Source organism: Rhamphochromis longiceps, linkage group LG4, assembly GCF_057381845.1.
Source record: "Rhamphochromis longiceps isolate RC_006_pf linkage group LG4, R_longiceps_female_GT1.1, whole genome shotgun sequence".
In the NCBI taxonomy this organism is placed as follows: Eukaryota; Metazoa; Chordata; class Actinopteri; order Cichliformes; family Cichlidae; genus Rhamphochromis; species Rhamphochromis longiceps.
The window spans coordinates 6,571,182-6,591,797 of record NC_140560.1 but is presented as its reverse complement, the minus strand read 5'-3'; the positions used below and the strand labels follow the sequence as shown (position 1 = coordinate 6,591,797).

Below are 20,616 nucleotides of genomic sequence, written 5' to 3'. Positions count from 1 at the left end.
AGAGTTCACCCAGATTTATGTGTCCACAGCAGGGATCAAGCCACAGGATGATTCGATAAATCACAGATGATCACAAATCCCCACAGTCATCCTTTGGACAATGAAGCCTGGACTACTACTACTACTAAATCCCTCTTCCCCTGACTGTCAGCCACGAGTTGCTGCTGCAGTTTGGAGCAATACTGCAGAAAACACTAGTGGATTTGACCAAATGTTGGCTTCTCCGAGTTCCTAAGCCCAGTGGTCCCCAACCCCCGGGCCTCGGACCGGCACTGGGCCGCGAGAGTTGAGGCTCAGGTGTGAAATGTATGGTTTTCAGGGTTTTTATCGGTTTTCAGCGTTATTTTGTTATCGTTATGATAACTGTGATAGTGATATTTTATTCCTTTTGCAGTCATTTATTCCTGTTTGTGGCAGGGACAAATGTCATAGTAACAGTGTGTCAAGCACAAAAGGTTTTCAGCTCTTCATCATGTCTTTAACCATTTATTTATGCACATTATTGGCCAAAAGATTGGTTAGTGTCATCCCATTTGATGATATTAGTCAACAAAAAAGTTGCTGATACAGAATTTCTGCACTGATGCTGATTGGTGGATACCTAGGATAAATTTATAGGTCGTAAACCTCGACACAGAATCACGATTTACACACACAAAAATAAAAAAATAAAAAAAAATAAAAAAACCAATCCTTCTCCCAAGGACAATGGCTTTTGCTTTTGCCTGCTCTTTATTCCTTTCACTCTGAATGCGATGAACCCAGCACTCGTGCAGATTCTCAGCAGTGGAAACTCAAGTCGCAGACAGACAGACATAGTGAAGCCATGTTGGACACAGTCAGTGAGTCACATTAAAGGGTTGCTAGTTTAGCTCAGTGGGTAACATATGTCGCATTGATAGACAGAGTAGGCCCAGGTTCGAGTCCCACCCACCCCTTTGCTGCACATCTTCCCTCCCCCTCTCTGTTTTCCTGTCTATCCACACTGTCTCTATCCAATAAAGGCTAAAAGGCAAAAAAAAAAAAAAAAAAAAAAAAAAAAAACCTTAAAAAAACAAAACAAAACACTGAAATTTAAAAACCATTGTTCTGAGTCTAAATATAGACCGAGCAGCCCGTCAACGCATTTTGCTGATCAAAGGCAAAAGAGTTGCCTGCAACGCATTTATGTGGCACGAACATTCATCCGAAGAGAGCATTTCAACAACTTTTGCAAATTATGCTCAATTTCACACAGAAATTAATCAAGTGAAGAAGCAGAAAGAGTGAAACGTTTTAACATCTTACAACATTCCAGGAATTAGTCAAATTGCATGGCCCCTGACAAGCAAACACTTAGTGACAGTGGAGAAGAAGAACTATGGGCAGAAATCTGTGCCATCAGAAACTGAATTTGAAAAAGTTAAATTTGAATTTTAATGGCTCGGATTGAATCTGAATTGTAACTTGAATAAATGCTTTTAAAAACTGAATATGAATTAGCCTAATTTGAAATTCAATTTATTGGTTTGAAAATGAATTTATTTGCTTTGAAACTGTATTTTATCCTTTAAAAGTTTAGCTCTCGAATAATCTCAGATTCACTTCACACCATTCAGTTTCAGTTCTACAATTCAGTTTTTTGGGACTTACACCCGGTTCCGGTTCAAGAGTAATGAGCGCAGATTAATAGAACTACGTTTTACTAGCGGACCGAAAGTGTTACTGACGGGAATCTACAGCATCTTGAGCTGAATTAAGACTTCAGAAGTCATTCGTCATGTCGAATGACCAGCGGATAAACTCTCAGGTTGGTAATAAATGTATTACATGTACATGTATTACTGTAGCTGCCTCCACCAGTGTGTGAATGTGAGAGTGAATGAATAGTGGCATTGTAAAGCACTTTGGGTGCCTTGAAAAGTGCTATATAAATCCAATCCATTATAAGAACAAGCGGCACGTTAACAAATGATAGCCGTACGGTAACTTTTATGCTTCTTGTAGCTGTTAGCTAAAGACGCCAATTTAGCCTAGTTTGCCCTGAATTCAGCTTTGACAAACAAATATGATCGACTGCCCAAACCTTTGTATTTTAGCTTTATTTATGTCTTACACAGCATCCCAACTCTTTAGCTAACTTAATAACTTTAGCTAAAGTGAATAGTTAGTCTAATTCATTAGTGCAGCATTACTGGATCACCTCTGAAGTGATATGATATACAACTATCACTGAAACAGCAAACTTTGTAAATAAACAAACAACACTTCTCATTCTCTAAACGTTTGGCCACAGCTGTAGATTACACTATCAGTGCTTGTTCACTCTTGACAATAATTACATTTCTTTTTTTTCCTCTCTTTTATTTTTTTCTTATCTGTGTGAGCACCTGTGTGTACACCTGTGAGCATGAGCGCGCTTGTATTTAAAAGGTTCCTTCATGTAATGATCTGCTAGAGGGTGTGGGGGAGCCACAGCCCCGTCCTCCAGGGCATGAAGCAGGTATGGAGGAGATCAAAACTCCAGACATCCAGAGGCCCTCAGAACACAAGAGACCAAGATGTTAAAAGATGTCCCCAGAGAGGTGGCGTCTGATACCCAACCTGACATATGGACACAGACATACAGGCACACACAGATACAGACATCCATTCCCACCCTCATGCTCTCATATGCAATTACTCCACACTCAACCAACGTGGAGACAGACATAGAGAGACACTGTACACACGATCACACTCCCCAAGCGTACTCTAAGAACTGGGTCTAGGTACCCTTGCCCCCGGAGGGGGAAACTGCACCCAGACCCAGGGGGTGTTACCCTTTTCCCTGGGGTGGGGAGAAGCAGACCGCCTCGACTCCGCAGCAGCAGGGAGGCCCCACACTCCAGACCCCAGACAATAATTACATTTCTAAATTCTCTTTGTGCATTTACAGGTAAACAATATCTAATATTTTATCTAAATGACTGCTTTGTCTTTGAAAAGGTGAAGAGCCTGCGGCCGGTGATGGTCCAGTTCTACTTTAAGTACATCCTTACGGTGGCTCACAGGACAAGGTTACATTCCTGTCCTGCCAGAACAGAAGAGAAACTTCAGAGTCTTCATGCAGTTCAACCACACCTGTCATATTCGAGGGCCGGTGTCATGCAACTTTTCCATGCGTCCCTGGTGCAACACACCTGAATACAATTAGTAGGTCATTAGCAAGAGTATAGCACTTGACTGCATGCTGAGGTGGCAACCCCTAACCCTACTCAAGTAAATTTAAGTAAATGTATGTATTTGGAAACATATACTTCTAAAATACTTTTATTGCACCATGTTCATTCACTCATGAGCTGCTGTAACATGAATCAAATGGCTGAAAACTATTCACTTTAGCTAACTTAATAACTTTAGCTAAAGAGTTGGGATGCTGTGTAAGACATAAATAAAGCTAAAATACAAAGGTTTGGACACCGTTTTGCATGTTTCCCTACTGTAGGGGTCTCTGCAAGCATACAGGGCTCTGACAGGGTACAAGATGACAACTTTGCAATTCTACTAGAAACAGTCGATCATATTTGTTTGTCAAAGCTGAATTCAGGGCAAACTAGGCTAAATTGGCGTCTTTAGCTAACAGCTACAAGAAGCATAAAAGTTACCGTACGGCTATCATTTGTTAACGTGCCGCTTGTTCTTATAATGGATTGGATTTATATAGCACTTTTCAAGGCACCCAAAGTGCTTTACAATGCCACTATTCATTCACTCTCACATTCACACACTGGTGGAGGCAGCTACAGTAATACATGTACATGTAATACATTTATTACCAACCTGAGAGTTTATCCGCTGGTCATTCGACATGACGAATGACTTCTGAAGTCTTAATTCAGCTCAAGATGCTGTAGATTCCCGTCAGTAACACTTTCGGTCCGCTAGTAAAACGTAGTTCTATTAATCTGCGCTCATTACTCTTGAACCGGAACCGGGTGTAAGTCCCAAAAAACTGAATTGTAGAACTGAAACTGAATGGTGTGAAGTGAATCTGAGATTATTCGAGAGCTAAACTTTTAAAAGGATAAAATACAGTTTCAAAGCAAATAAATTCATTTTCAAACCAATAAATTGAATTTCAAATTAGGCTAATTCATATTCAGTTTTTAAAAGCATTTATTCAAGTTACAATTCAGATTCAATCCGAGCCATTAAAATTCAAATTTTACTTTTTCAAATTCAGTTTCTGATGGCACAGATTTCTGCCCATAAAAAACTCCCTTTTAACAGGAAAAGGCCCCTCTCAGAACGAGGCACAGGACAGGACACCCACTTACTGCGGCTGGTTGGTGGCAAGAGGAAATACAAGAAAGTGGAGTGCAGAAAAAACACTTTCAAATTAATGTTCAATTTTAAAAAGTTAAGAATCCTTAAATTAGTTACAGATGAAGGGGGAGACCAATGGGAGCTCAGTGCTTCCGTGGTGCTCAGTGGGTGAGCAGGCAGCTATACTGCACATGGCTGGAGTTGTTCAAGTACGACCTGTGGCCCTTTGCTGCCTGTATTCCACATCTTCACTGCTCTACTATCAAATAAAGGCCAAAATGTCCAAAGAATATTTAAAAAGAAGAAGAAGGAGAGGAAAAAAAAAAAAAACAGAGCAGACCACACATCAAGTTTAGTCTTCTATCAAAGGTTGAAAAAAAAAAAAAAATAGAAAACCCAAAATCACATAATTCCTGAATTATGGAGCTCACGAGTTTCATTATGGAAAAGTGGTGTAAATGTTCTGATTGGTTCCCCCACCGACACCGCCAAGGGAAACCCCATCACTACAAGACACTGAGAAGTGTTTAACACTTCGCAACAATCTTATTAAATTAATAATCAGAGGACTGGGGACAAATGCGTGTATTTGTCCCAGTCCTCTGATTATTAATCAGTAGATCTTCACTTTCTTGACATTTTAAATTCTCATTTTAATATTTATACACTGAATTTCTTGAGGGTCTGCAGACACAAGACTCTAAACTACTCACTCTCATGTGTGTTCTTACAGATATGTTTATTAAATAGGCAAGGCCCATTTTACATAATGATTATTTGACATGCCGCTACTAGTACTACTAGCCCGTGAAAACAGCAGTGAAATGTCTTCTGTGACCTCTTAATGACAACTCTGTTCAGCTGCATTATGGGAATTGCAGGATCTAACAGATGTATTGCTTAAATGATGAATTGTGGAAATTGTGATACTTAAAAGAAAATCTGCAATTTAACTGAATGTTTTATATCATTAGCATGTTTTTTAAAAATTAGTTTCTACATCACTATTTTGCTTTCCAAAACACTGTGGCTGCAAACTTTTCTAGACAAATTAGACTAAAAATAAATGAAATTAAACCCTTTCAGCATGAGCAGGGTTCCAATTAAAACACACCAGGTCTAATTTACTGTTTCAGTCTTTCTAATACAGTTATTTGCATCACATAGGAAAGGCTATCATATCATTCAAAATAGTACCGGTATACAGTGGGGCAAAAAAGTATTTAGTCAGCCACCGATTGTGCAAGTTCCCCCACTTAAAATGATGACAGAGGTCAGTAATTTGCACCAGAGGTACACTTCAACTGTGAGAGACAGAATGTGGGAAAAAAAAATCCATGAATCCACATGGTAGGATTTGTAAAGAATTTATTCGTAAATCAGGGTGGAAAATAAGTATTTGGTCACCTCAAACAAGGAAAATCTCTGGCTCTCACAGACCTGTAACGTCTTCTGTAAGAAGCTTTTCTGTCCCCCACTCGTTACCTGTATGAATGGCACCTGTTTGAACTCATCATCTGTATAAAAGACACCTGTCCACAGCCTCAAACAGTCAGACTCCAAACTCCGCCATGGCCAAGACCAAAGAGCTTTCGAAGGACACCAGGAAAAGTATTGTAGACCTGCACCAGACTGGGAAGAGTGAATCTACAATAGGCAAGCAGCTTGGTGTGAAAAAAATCAACTGTGGGAGCAATCATCAGAAAATGAACTTTTTGGTATAAACTCAACTCGTCGTGTTTGGAGGAAGAAGAATACCGAGTTGCATCCCAAGAACACCATACCTACTGTGAAGCATGGGGGTGGAAACATCATGCTATGGGGCTGTTTTTCTGCCAAGGGGACAGGACGACTGATCCGTGTTAAGGACAGAATGAATGGGGCCATGTATCGTGAGATTTTGAGCCAAAACCTCCTTCCATCAGTGAGAACTTTGAAGATGAAACGAGGCTGGGTCTTCCAACATGACAATGATCCAAAACACACCGCCCGGGCAACAAAGGAGTGGCTCCGTAAGAAGCATTTGAAAGTCCTGGAGTGGCCTAGCCAGTCTCCAGACCTCAACCCCATAGAAAATCTGTGGCGGGAGTTGAAAGTCCGTGTTGCTCGGCGACAGCCCCAAAACATCACTGCTCTCGAGAAGATCTGCATGGAGGAATGGGCCAAAATACCAGCTACTGTGTGTGCAAACCTGGTAAAGACCTATAGTAAACGTTTGACCTCTGTTATTGCCAACAAAGGTTATGTTACAAAGTATTGAGTTGTATTTTTGTTATTGACCAAATACTTATTTTCCACCCTGATTTACGAATAAATTCTTTACAAATCCTACCATGTGGATTCATGGATTTTTTTTTCACATTCTGTCTCTCACAGTTGAAGTGTACCTCTGGTGCAAATTACTGACCTCTGTCATCATTTTAGGTGGGGGAACTTGCACAATCGGTGGCTGACTAAATACTTTTTTGCCCCACTGTACATTTTTTCATGATATAAAAGTGTGATAGTGATATTGCTGCTATAGCAACAGCGTGCTTTTATGCTCCCTAGTGCAGATCAGCGAGAAAAGCCTGGGCATGTCTGAAAGCTTCATGTCAGCCACTGACGATTTAGTACCTAAAAGGGAGCTACTTCAAACACCTCCCAGGAAGCACTGCATTTTGCAAAATGTGTAGGAAAACTGATCCTAAAGATGGAAGCAACAAGCACGTTTCACCAGAGGCAGAAACACATTAAAGTACAACCCGGCTACAAAGGAGGAGATGCTAGTAGGTGGTGATGTACGACCCAAATGTAAATAAATGACTCCACCGAGCGCTGCTGGAGCACTTGCTAGTTACACTGAACGTGATGGTTCTCTTATGTTGTGTCACTGGATATAATGCTGTGTTGTGATAATGTTTGAGACTATTTGCCCAATTCTAAAGAAATAAAATGCCCCCTACAAAAAAAGCAAAAGATAAAGACAAATTGCATCAAGGCTGATGCCTCCTGTCCACAAACGTGTGTCCTGTCGGACAAAAATTTCAAGAATTCAGATCTAGCGGGCAACGGCGTTGGGCCCCAGCTCCCTCGGCTCCATCTGACAGACACGCACGCAAACACAGACACGTTTTCATCCCCTTCAGGAACGGGGGTTTTGTCGCCTGTTGGTGAGGAGCTCAAGTTTGTAAAAGGCCATAAAAAGCTATTAAAAATTCATTAACTTAAAAAAATTAATAAGTTAAGGAAATAGTAAGAAAGATTCAGTTTGATTCAGATTAGGTCACCATTCTCAACACCTCATTTTACAGCAGCTGGGTAATTGTTTAAAATTTTTACTTGAAGGAGGGGTTTGTTTTTTTTAAGTTTAGTTTTTTTCCTCGTAGAGGTTTGATGTACGTATTCTATAAAACTAAAAGCATCCAAACTGTGCTGTAAAGTTATGGATTTCTACTCGTTGGTTTACGTAAAATCCACTTTGGTCGGGAGATTAAGTGAAGCTTTGTGCTCTTTGTCTGACTGTTTATACAAGAGGCCTGTTGTTCTCGGAAAACAGAAGCGGAAGTGGAGGAGCTGAAGGAAAATGTCTGCAATCAATGCAGTTCAGTTTCCTTGCATAAGCACGAAGGAAGACCTCCATTTCTGACCTGTTAGAAATACATGAAAGTGTCATTCGCCTTTGCAGATAACTGATCTCATGCTACGGCTCCCCTTGAAATCACAGTTCCTATTTAAAATGAATGTGGCTCCGATTGTTTTATGCAAAAAATTATAAAATTAAACCAGTTTTTGTATTTAAATGTTATAAATCAATTCCAACGTGTAGGATTTTTTGCAATTTTACAGCATTTTTGAACTGTGTTCTCTGTGGTGTTGTATTTTTATTTGTGTAACTGTCTGCTGTCAGGGTTAATGCTGACTGAGCTTTGTAACACCCTGAAATGATTGGGGTGAAAACACCAGCTCAAAATACATGACAGTGACTTACATCCTGTAAAACATTATTTTAGTGCTTCCACATTCAACCAAAAGCTGAGAAACACCAAGAAACACAGATTACCACTTGATGTATAGAACAAATGCTTTAGCAACCTGGCTAGCCAATATTTGCAGGGAAGCTTCTGCTTTGCTAAAGAAACGCGTTATCTGTAATAAAAGCATGTTTGGTTAGCACTGGTTTTGTGGCTTGTTTTTACTAGTTGGTAAAGTTTTAGCTTAGCTTTAGCTTTTCAGCCTAAGCAGTCAGCTTCTAAATATATATATGTCATATAAGAAATAAAAATGAAAAAAGGTTAAAAAACACATTGACAATATTGTCAGTCAATAACGGGCCATAGTACAATTTAAGCAATTCTTTACAGTGCTGTAAAAATCCTTTAAAGAGAATAAATACAACATTTTTAACAACTACAGACTAGATGTACCAATCTTGTGGCAGAATTGCATTCTCTCTATTTAACTTGACTTTTCTGTTTTAGTTTTCAGTTTATTGATTTTATTGCAGACAATTATTTCTAAATCTTTGTGAAATGGTTTAAATAGTTTACTCTTTTCTTCCTTTATTTTATAAATAGAGCACAATTGTAATCATATGCAATATACAGCACTAACATATTGGAGGAATAATAGGTGCAGTTCATACAACTTCAGTACCCGTTCGACCAAAGTGTGGGCTTAAATGTGCACGTTTTAGTTTTTTAGAAAAACTGAAAAAAGCAAGTGACTAAGAATGGGGGGGAAAAAAAATCTGTCCTATTTAATGGCATTACTGTGTGCAAGTGAGGCAGGACTCAGGTACATGCACGCACGCACACACACACACACACACACACGTAAACATGAGGGGCCCCATCCACCATGCACACCCGACCCCTGGCCCCAACAACCCTCCTCCCTTTCCTACTTTCGTTGTCTTCTTTTCTTGATCACTCCTTCTTCCCCCCACCCCTTGAATGTGTGTGCACCAACTAATGTAGGGAGAGGACAGATGGTTTGAACCAGACAGAAGAAACAATCAGAAAGATGGGGTGGAGGGGGTAGGTGGGGGTCTTCTTAAAGAGACAGATCTCATTTACCCCTTCACCTACATTACACGCGTGCCTCCACTGTCCTCATCCCTTCATTTTTACACCCTCTCCTCACCTTATTTTGGCTTGGACCTTTGTAATTACATTCTACATTAATATTGTTCTTTAAGTTTTAATGTCTTTTCTCTCTTTTATAGACTTAGAAATGAAGAACCAGTGGTTAGCTAAGTTTCTTTGTTTTTGCCTTTCAAAATAAGAAAGTAGAGGAAAATGCATTCTTACATCTTTAAATTTCACTTAAGCTCACATGTAACCATTTCTATTGCCCAGGCTGCTCAGATAACACTGCTAATGCTGCTTCTTTCCTTTTGTTACATTTGGATTTAGAAACAAACAGCAAAAATCTGACAATGCTCCACAGAAGATTTTAAGCAGTCATGGGCCAGGAAACAGACCAGTTCATATCACAGACTTGTGCCTGTAGAAATTAACCTTTTAATAGTTGGATCAGTACAGTTTGTTTTTACAGAGTAAAATATTTGAAATCGAAATACTTTGCACAAAACACCATTTCTACATGTATGCTGACAGAAATAATAACTAAACGGGATAAAACCATTAAATAGTTCCGGCAACACAAACACCCATTTGAAACAAAGCTTTCACACAGATAGGAAGACTCAGCATGAATATATACGACACCAGTTTGGTCCAAAAATGTAGACCAAGTGAAACCAGTTACTGCAAGAACTCAAATATCACAGTCATATCACACACTGCAAAATGATTTTACGTTGTCTGATTGGATCATTTATGCACTAATTCAAGTTAAAATAAAGCACATTTTTATTCATGGTTAGCTTTCATAATAAGTGGTTAGATTTTCACAAAAACAAAAACAGATCAGTTTAATTCCATTACTTTATAGGAAACTGACTTCACTGTAGTTCCTATTATTTCAATGCAGTGAGCAAAACCTAAACTTAATGAGCATCACCAAAACATTTTTACCTGAAAGAAAAACAAAGAGCAGCTCTTTGTGTGCTTCTGTGCGACTACAGTGACCCTCAATGACTAAATACCTTCATTAATGTTTTGCTATTCTCACTGCAAAACTAATGAAATACAGAACACAGCCGAAAATAAACTTCCACAATACACCCAGTCTGGATGCTGGAATACTTTTCATAGAAGAGTACAGACTGCACTAGACGCACACAACAGCAGCTCTGTGAAATTACATCCGACTTAATCAGCAAACGGAAAATTGTTTATACTGCAAGCTTCCATTTGAGTAAGACGGCAAATTACTAGTAGTAGTATAGTGGTAGGAATTGTAGTACTGATGTACGTTAAGACTGTTGCTGCCAAGCGGAATGTTTTGTTTTTGTTTTTTTAACTGTAGCTTCAATAATTTGCATTTCAGGAGCAGATTGTCTCTATTGCAGGAAAAAATGAATTACACAAGTATGTGGGACATTATCTCCCTGCAGTAGAACAGAAGTATAAAACTGCTTTCACGTAGCTGCAGTTGAGTTGAGGAATCTGTTCATGCCGTCTCAAAATTATCCACAGCTATTCTTTTAGTTTGAATGCACGGTTTACCTCTCAGTGCATCAACCACTGCAGAGCAGCAGCCTGTCTAATCAGATTACAACTGAGCTATCCCTCAAAACTGTTTGTCCAACATCCCCGAGCAATGCAGTTCAGCTGACATCAAAATTTAAACCACATTCATCCTCCTTCCTGTGACTCTCTCTGGATCCTTTTGGTTTGTCTGTCTGCTCCTCGTTCCCTTACCCGGTCTCAGCTCTTGTGCAGACGGGGCTGAAATGGTTCGGGGATCACGGCAAAAAACAAGAGGGCGAAACGAGCACACTGTACCAGAGAGTAACCAAAACAGCACAATGAGACCATGAACACGCTGAGCAGAGAGCGAGCAGAGAGAGCAGAGAGCGAGGATAAAGTATAAAGTCAGAGCATGCATGTGGGTGAGCGAGGCACAGTGCTGCTACCAGACGATTGGTCGCACCCCTCTTGCTCCCTCCGCCCACTTGTCCCCTCCTCCTTTGCCAGCCATGAGAGAGGAGGAAATAAAACCATAGCTCGCCTCTCTCCTTCAGCTCTGTGTACTGCTGTGTGAAAGTGCTAGCCACACACATCCAGCTCCTCACATGCATGATCGTTTGGGTGCATTTAAAGCTGCGGCACACTTTACATGGGGGAAAAGGCACACAGCTTCAGCAAGGGAAATTACACAGAGGTGAAAAACAGAGCAAAGATTTACACACACTGCATACATTTCATAGCTAAGAAAAAACAAAGAAATCTGCTAAAAAACTTGAATGTTTCGATAGCATAGTGTTCACTGATAAACAAGATCTTTATTCCAACAAAGCTTTGTCAGCAGATATTCAGGCATCTGATATTTTAAACACTGCTTTTTATGAACAGAGTTTAACTGTGGTACAAAACCTACAGCCTCATCACGTATACAGGATTTTCTGGGCTTACCGGTAGTTTACAAACTCATAACACACATTTTTGGATGCTAATGGAGTTATAAAATGTCACTAATTGATTCCTTCTCTGTACTCCATTCACTGCCCATACAATTTTGTTACAATCATGTAGAAAATATAACATTTGCATTCATGTACCTTATTGATCCAAATGCTGGACAAACCATTCGTTTATTTAAGGAGAAGAGAATACTGGCTGGTTTAGCAAATTTACCTACGAGGCTACAAATGACCAGAGATTAAACACTGTGGAGGAAACTGGTAAACTTGGGCCATCCAGACATTCTGAATAATTTTGGGAGAATAAAATTGAGATGTTTTACACAGTCATCACCTCTCGATGGGGAAAGGCCTGCTTAAGATTTATTCAGACTACTGGAAATACAACTTGTTAAATTTAGGAACTGCTTAAATAGAACCTGTCTGGCAGGTGAAGTAGGCTAAGAAATGTCAAAAAGTGTCCTGTTACTTCTGGCATAAAACCAATACAGCACTTCATACAAACGTAACAGTCAAACATGGTGGTGGAAGCATGAAGACTATGACTGTTTTGCTGCTTTCAGGAGCTGGACGACTTGTAGTAATTGATGGAACCATGAATTCTGCTCTCTATCAGAAAATCCTAAAGGAGAACATCCAGAAGTCAGATTGTGCACAGAAGCTCAAATCCGCTTCAGTTATGCAGCAGAGCAGTGATCTGCAACATACCAAAAATTCCAGCTTTGGCGAAAGCTTTTTCACACCACTACATGTTAGCTTCACCAAGAGATTCAAACTTTAGAAGCAGGTGGGACAAAGTCTGAGGCCATGGTTCTGAGCCAGAAAAGGATAGATTGTGCGCTCTGGGTTCAGAACAACTTGCTTCCTCGAGGTCGAGCTTGGGTATCTCAGGGTCGTGTTCATGAGTGGGGAAAGAGTAAGACAGAAAATTGATGGACAGACTGGTGTCTGCAGGAGAGGCTGTACCAGTCTGTTGTGGTGAAGACACCAGCGTCATGGAGAAACTGTGGATTATGGCCACAGGCTGTGGGTAGTCACCAAGATAATGCATACAATGGCAAAAATTAACTTCCTCCAAGGGAAGTCCAGATTCATCCTAATGAGCCCACAACGCTCACTGGACTGGTCGTGTTGCACGCAAACGGTGACGTCACCATAGCTCCATAACATTTATACCAGTGCTGAGGGCATGAGTACTAGTCCTGCAGTATTTTCCAAACAGATGTCAACACTCAGACAAAAAAGTTTTTCCACAGAAAATCGCCTCTTTTCAAACTGTTGCAACATTTCCCCCTAAAATGATGGTCACATGATCAACCACTCATGTCTTCAAAAAAACTGAGGACTGCACAACCAGCCAACATGATGCCAAAATGCAGCGAGCACTACCGGATGTGACATCACTTTTAGCGTGCAGCAAAACTTGAGTGAAATGGGCCCATTAGAGATTGTTATGAGTGCTGTCACTTGGGAGGGGCTCATAGTAGAGCGATTGCTCATCCACAGCAGAAAGAGCCAGTTAAGGTAGTTCAGGCATCTAATTACGGTGGCTTGAACGTTAGATGTCTGGGGCAGACTCAGGACATTCTGACTTTGGTCTTAACATCTCCCCAGAAGACCTGACACAGTGGCCAGGGAGGGGGACGTTTAAACGTTACAAGCCAGGGAGTTTGGGATTCACTAATGCGATGAAGACAACATCACCTAATGATGCACAAACTTTGACAGACCTCTTAGACTCGTCAGAAGTAGAAGGGCAGTTTTGATCATGGAAACTGTTTTGTCCACCTCAGAGAAAAAAACACAACAACTCAAGTGGGAAAGTGTTAAGATTTTTTTTTGTTTGTTTGTTTGTTTTTTGGGTTGGGGGGGGGTCAAATCTAAAACCACTTCCTCGTCTTCTGACTTGGACACTGCATGCTAAACAGTGCCCCATTAAACCAGATAGCAGGTTTATTACAAAAGCATTTACAGCCAAGCTTGTTGTGGAGATGATTTTATATACGTCAAACTCAATTACAAGAATGGACAAACAAATGGTGCCTAAAATATCTAGAATATAGCTGTTGCATCCATTAAAGGGAAAAAAAGTGGGGGGACACAACATGTACAGTAACTTCACTCAGCTGCTAAAAAGAAAAAAAAGCCAATACAAAATGTGTAACACCATTACAGAAAGGGAGGAAATGACATTTAGCTTTTGAAGCCACTTTCATAAGAAAAATGGAAGGATATCAGTATTTCAGAGGATGTTCCCAGCCATTTAACTGCTAACACTGTGATGTTATTTGGACGTGATCTATCAGTCAGTCTATGAGTCGCAGGAATCTTTTTCTCTTTTAGAGGTTTTCAGTGAAAATTAATAATTATATTATTTAAAAAAAAGATTCCTAAACAGTGAAACAATGACAGCAGATATGCTGGCATGCTTCACGTGCAGCAGTATTTTCAGGATTCCATGCATTTTTTTCCTTTTGAAGGAAATGCAAACAGGAAGCTGTAACACATGAAGACTAATGCATGAAGAAAGTAGAACAGGTTGCAGCCTCCAATGCAATTTCTCCTGTTTTGAAAGGAGCCAACATCATCATTTCCTTTTTGGATACAAATGGAAAAATGAGTCGAGACTCAAAGGAGACTGGAATTAATTCCCACAATTATGAAATTACAAAATTTTGGTGTGCTGTGCATAATAGCCTCATGTCGCGGTGAAGGCGGGGTGCAAATCCTAGCACACTGAACGCTAAAGATAACATTTTGGTGCCAAAGGTCACAGCATACCAGAATCAGACACTAAACCCTGCCTCTAGAAGCAAGGACATACAAAGATACTACAAAGTGGGAATAATAATTATTATTATAATGGTTTTTAGCCACACACTAATTATGGGTGAATTATGTTTATTCAAAATTCCAACTTTTTTTCTTTTTGCTTTGTTTGTTGTTTATAGTTTTAGTGCAAGGAAGAAAAAGTCTTCAGTGGAAAATAAATAAATAATCGATCTGTTTTAAAGTACAATTGTTTGCATAATACTGACCCAACAACTAAGTATTGGCCAATGGCGTCTGTAAATACCATTATATTTCCTGATGTCAGACAGCGGGGCTAATACCAGTTGATACTGATATTCTGCAAGTTGCCCGTGCGAATGTTTAGAGGGAGTGTAATAAAAAATGTGAACTTTGCAGGAATGCACCTAAAATCAAAGGCTAATTTTAATATTTTGTTTGACTACATCTCTTGTAGAATCAGTGTAAGACAATTATTACAAGACTTCAAAGACTTTAAAAAACGCAAAAGAAACACAATAAATAAGCTAGCCTATAATCTGTAGCAGCTCTCGTTTTACCTGTGACATCCAACAAGACTTTTTTTTTTTAAGTGCCAGGTTGCTGCAACAGAATTTTGCAGAGCATGGGTAACAGATGGAAAAAAACACACACACACACCTACCCATGCCATTTATATTTCAACTGGGTTTAACGGGATTTTTGGTGGGCGTCACCACTGATTTTCTTCACGCCAACAGCAAGCGTTCTATACATTTCCCCTCTCCAAAGAGGGAGGCTTGTTCTCTCTGAGAACCCACACACACACAAAAACTCCCCTCCCTTCTCTCCCCTCTCCTCTTCCTGTAGCTATTACAACCCCAGCTTTCCACCTTGCCAAACCCTCTGCAGCCTTACACAGTAACCAAACAGCTCTCTCTGAAACTTATAACTCGTCCATCTTTAACGTCCATACATACAAACGCAAAAGGTACCGTTCAAAACACGGTCAGAGGTCAGGACAGCCAGGGCCAGCGCCCCCTGCACTGAGACTTGTGGAATATAAAGAAGGAATTGAACCTTCATTCTTTTAGTTAAGGGACTGACACCCCCACCCCACCTCCTTCAAATAGCCCAAAGGGCTTGTTCCTTCAGAACAGCCGCCACTCCCACACAAACACACACACACCCTCCTTGAGGTTCAGAAGCAACTGCAGGAGAGCAGTTTTAAGACGTTTAAACGTATGTACTCTGGCAACTTTCTTTTAAACACGTGTAGAAACGCGAGCACCCCCGAAACCTTTTACTTCCACGTTAGAATCACAATAAATGAGAAACATTCAAAACGGTATCAAAACAAGCAGCTTATTGAGTGAAAGTAGATAAAAATAAAATATATGCTGGAATCTATTATTTTGAGTGTTTTTGCCCAAATGCGCACGTCGCCAGAAAACGCCTGATTCGTTGCCCCACAGTCTTTGTTTGACAACTGGAGGATTTTAAACATTTACAAAATAATTTCGTAAAATCAGCGTTTGCTCAAACAGCTCGCACACGCTTGTATGCTGGAGATGAGCAGATGTTTTGCATAAATATTTAAACGCGATCATTTTGCGACATAATTTGGATAATTTAGCTCTGGCTGACGGACTACACGAACAGCCATTTTAAGAAAGGGCTTCCACAAATTTCACAGTTTTCCGTCATGTTAATATTTTTCTAATTTTTTAAAATTTACTTAAATTTAAAAGAAAAGCACACACACACACACTGGAACACGTGATGTAGGCCACGGGGCGACCCGGGCGCTGACGAGACCCAAAGTGACACACTGTGGAAAAAAAAGAATAAGGAGCAATCTGTACAGTGGCTGCTTCATTCAAGGCTTCGCCATTTTGCCCTCCATGCCTGACGTGGTGCAACTCCTCTTTGCGTGGACGCACCACGTGTTGTGAAACCACGAAGGGCCACAAGCTCGTCCCACGGTACCCCCGCACCCACCCACTCACAAATCACCTTTATTATGGCTCTTTAAGGTGATCACAGTCAAGATCTGGGACTCTTCACGCACCCGCTAAGACACCTGAAGGCATTACAGCCATGTTAGCTCCGTGTGTAAGGCGAGTTTGGCAATAAGTGACCACACTCGGCCCCACTCATCCACACAAAGACCACGCTGCTGGGATGTGTGTGCCACAGCCATGTTGCAACGTTTTTACTCTGCTTTCGTGGCGCAGGGCGGGCGCCCCAAAAGCCAGCTCAGTTTGAAATATTCGGCCTTTTTCATACAAAATCCCACGAAGAGTGATTACGCCAAATCGTAGCATTTATTAAAAGGCAACAAGTGTGGAAATGGGGTGGAATCTTCTACATTTCCTGGCCATTTTGGCTCATGGTGAATACGCACACACATATAAATACGCACACATGTGGCCAAATGGCGGAACATGGAGAACTGTGCTCAACTCGTATCTGTGCCAAAGGTTACGGGCATAAATGATGGGCTATAAGAGAATTGCATAGTGCTGTTTGAATGAAGCAGGTCAAATGAGCACAATGGACACCAGTTAGAGCTACTACTGAACCGCAGAAATTTCATTGACACTCACCCAATTACAAAGAAGCCACAGGTACACTATCAGGCTGCCACATAAATGTGTCCGAGTTGGCGTGAAGCAAAAGGTATTTAAATGTGAAATATTCACACCCAGCACCTATTCTGGGTTAAAACGAGCATTATATATTTAAAAGAAATACTACAATTACTAAACAGCACAGCTGTGTTTTAATTGGAAAGACGTGTTATTAATTTAACTAAAAAAATAAAATAACAGCTCCATTAAATCACAATTTCCTCGTCAAATACATTCTAAAAGAAACCTATAAACGAAATAAAATAATCAACACACCGCATTTCCGTCACAACTCACAGCATCATTAAAAACTGATTTGTTTTCAGAGTGTGAACGTTAAACCGAAGAGTTTTAATAAAAGCAAAAAGCGAATATTATCCATGCACACGTTAAAGCACTGAAAGGTTGTCCAACACGTGAAACCACACCACTATACATTTATAAAATACATATGTGCCAGTGCATTTTTAAAATCGTGTTAAAGAAATTGTGTAGTGGCTGTAGTGTAAGGAAAGAGTAATTACATAAAAGGCTGGGCCTAGAGCATATAGTAAACCACAGGACGTGCTCACATCAACACTGCGACTTTACGAAGAACCTATATCTACGTGCTTGTTGAGCTCACTCTAAAAACACAGCAGCATTTTAAAAGGACGAGTAAAAATCCAACCACACTGCACAGAACGGCAGGCACCTAGCTAAAGCTGTCACAGTTCAGCTCCACAGCAATGGCCGACAAAGTTGAGGGTCCACGCTACACTGCCACACCAACAAACACAGCCAAGCTAGCCACTGCTAGCCTCACAATGGCTTCTAACGTCAAGTGGGCGCAAGGGCCGAAATCTGTGTCCCACTAATAGCAAATCATTCAGTGAAGTCGTTGTTTTCACTTATTACCCCATGAGAGAAAGACCCACATAAGGTGATGCAACACATGAAAGGTTTTTTCCCCTTTTCTTTTTGAGAAAGGAGGGGGAGGGGTGATACAAGTGCTCAATGTACCTTTGCTTCTTGGGGACGGAGTGTTCGACCTCAATACGTTTCCCATGAAGTTCCACTTTACCTGAAAAAAGGAAAACTGGTTCAGAACAAAGTGTGGCTAAATGCTAACTGTGTACTAGCTGCAAAGGCCTACGAAGGGAATCTACTGTATTCAGGGAACACAGTGTGGGTTGCCTTGCGGTTCACTTATTTCCAATTAAACCTGGTGATCTTCCAAGCACTCGTGAAAAGTACTAAGAAGCAGTTATGTTGAAAGTGCTCAAAACATGCCCTAAAGTCGGGGAGCAAGTGAATAGTGTACATCACGTCACTTTCCGTCTGCTTGAATCCCTCAGAAATGCCAAGCGATAACTATACGTTTATCAGTTTAACTCTGAGTGGCAGTTAAAAGGTTTCAAGCCCACATGGTTGTAGTGTGAGAGGGTTGTTTGGAGAGTTTGGTGAGGGTTCAGGAAGGATCAGAGGGAGCTGACTGGCATGGCGACCTTGCCTCCTCACGTTACATGTGTAGGGAACCATGAGAAATGGGCCACAGAGCTGTCGCCACGCAGGAAAGCGAGCTGTACCATAGCAGGGTAGGTTTGTGTAAATTCTGGGTTGGTCTGAGGCCAGGTTTGGTAAGGGCTAATTTATTTGTTTCTGCCTTTGTCATAGTGGACTCCCGGCTTAAAGGGGGAGGGGAAGCAGCAAGGCTTCATCCTATATCACAAGAGAGTAGGCTACTCTATCCAGTGCTCAGGGGTGCAAGATATTAAAACGCCTACCAGAAGCACGCATTAGCTTGAAATGCACGTGTCATAATTAGCACAGTACTGTTAGAATCTCCTTTGATAAATTACAACGATATCAAGGAAAGCTTCACCAATGGCTGTGTTTTACAGTATAGCTTTACACTACGTGCGCCCCCCCCCCCCTCCTGCAAAAGTTGAATGGCTCCCGTGGGTGTGTAGCTTTCCACACACTAATATTCCTTATTCTAACACCAATAAAATAATTTCAGGAATTTATGTATTTATTTAATCTCGCGTGGAGCCTCGGGAGGCGAACGGATAATAAAACTGGGATACACCGCTGAAGGTGAGCATGCAACCGGGGCTGTGCGCCGGCGTCTACGGCTTCCCTATATATAGAATGAATGAAATTAAAGGTGGAAATAAGAGAAGGCTTTTTTTGGTGACTTGTAGTCCACCTTAACTCACCAGAAAATGTCTCGATAGCCTTCATGGCCCAGTGATCGTCCGGACAATCCACAAACGCATAGCCGGTTTTCATTAGAAACTGTCCGGTGTATGGGATCTTGTGTTCGTCAAAGGTTTTTCCTAAGTCCTCGGCAGTCACGCTTTCGCCTAGATTCCCAATGTATAGCTTGTGCATTGTGGAAATTGTTTTCCCGAGCCCAAAAAAAGAAAACAAAAAACAAAGCCCAGAATAACTAAAGATTGGAGCCAGCAAAAAGTTTCTGCTGAATGTGCTAATAGCGCAACAAGATATTGTCACACTTGCCACTCAAACAGAAAGTGTAAATCACGCTAGAGGACAAAAGTACGAAATAAATTTGAATTCACGATGACAAATTCAAATAAAAAAAATGTAAAAAAAAAAGTAGAATCAGGTGGTAACGTTGAATATTGCTGTAAATCCAGTTGAATAAGTGGAGCAGGAGAAGAAATGAAACCCCCTGACTTGCAGCCGGCCCCAACAGACGAATAAAGCAGCAGCCTATAGCCTCTATCGCGCTGTGGAGGAGGTGGGTTGGACTGGGTCTGATGATGGGTCTATGGCAGAAGAGTGGGAAAAACTATGGCGGGATCAGATCGGGAGAAATGTTTTCCTCTCTCTCTCCGCCTCTCTCTCTAGTTTTCTATCCTTCCCTCTTTCGGCGATCCGCCTGCTGCCGGCAGAGGGGTGACGCCGCCCCTCGTCGACTCCAATTCACGTTTTTTTTTGTGTGAGAGAGGAAACCACGTGGTGTAGTTGGAGTAGGTAAGCAAGGCGGAAGGGAGGGGGCATCCCCCTCTCATCCCAGGGTTTTCACCAGATGAGCGCGTGTGCGTATGTGCGCCTTCATGGTAACAGAAGCCGAGACTCCCAATTCCGTGCTGTACAGTAGTGGACAACAGTACAGTTTGCGTGTTTTCCTGAGCGGTGGGGAGTATGCATCACGATGTACATGTAGACACCCGCGCTTAATACGGGCGAATATGGAGAATTGCAGCTAAAAGCTGGTAGCGGACAGCGTGTGAGCGTCTACTTTGTTGGTATTTATTTTGTTGGGGGGTATTTCCTCCACCCTTCAGTCTAGTGGAAGGCCTCGGTGGCCATAGCCGTTTTACATTTAAATAACAAGGCACCGCCCGCTCATTCTACTGCGTAGCACCCCCACCCCTGTTGTTG

The 20,616-nt window shown here is 41.1% G+C and overlaps 1 protein-coding gene across 2 annotated transcripts in view; it reads right to left on the bottom strand.

Annotated features, from left to right (window-relative positions):
• The window catches only part of igf2bp1 (insulin-like growth factor 2 mRNA binding protein 1), a 48,952-nt gene extending 28,827 nt beyond the window's left edge, over positions 1-20,125 (bottom strand). The window contains exons 1-2 of one of the 2 annotated variants that reach the window (XM_085403064.1): positions 19,422-20,125; positions 18,223-18,283 (exon numbers count right to left, since the gene is read on the bottom strand). In XM_085403064.1, the coding sequence (XP_085259190.1) occupies positions 18,223-18,283; positions 19,422-19,596 (236 nt within the window). In that variant the 5' untranslated portion in view covers positions 19,597-20,125. The remainder of the gene's footprint in view (positions 1-18,222; positions 18,284-19,421) is intronic. The other variant, XM_085403063.1, reaches the window with a different exon arrangement.
• Between the last annotated feature and the right edge of the window lie 491 nt (positions 20,126-20,616).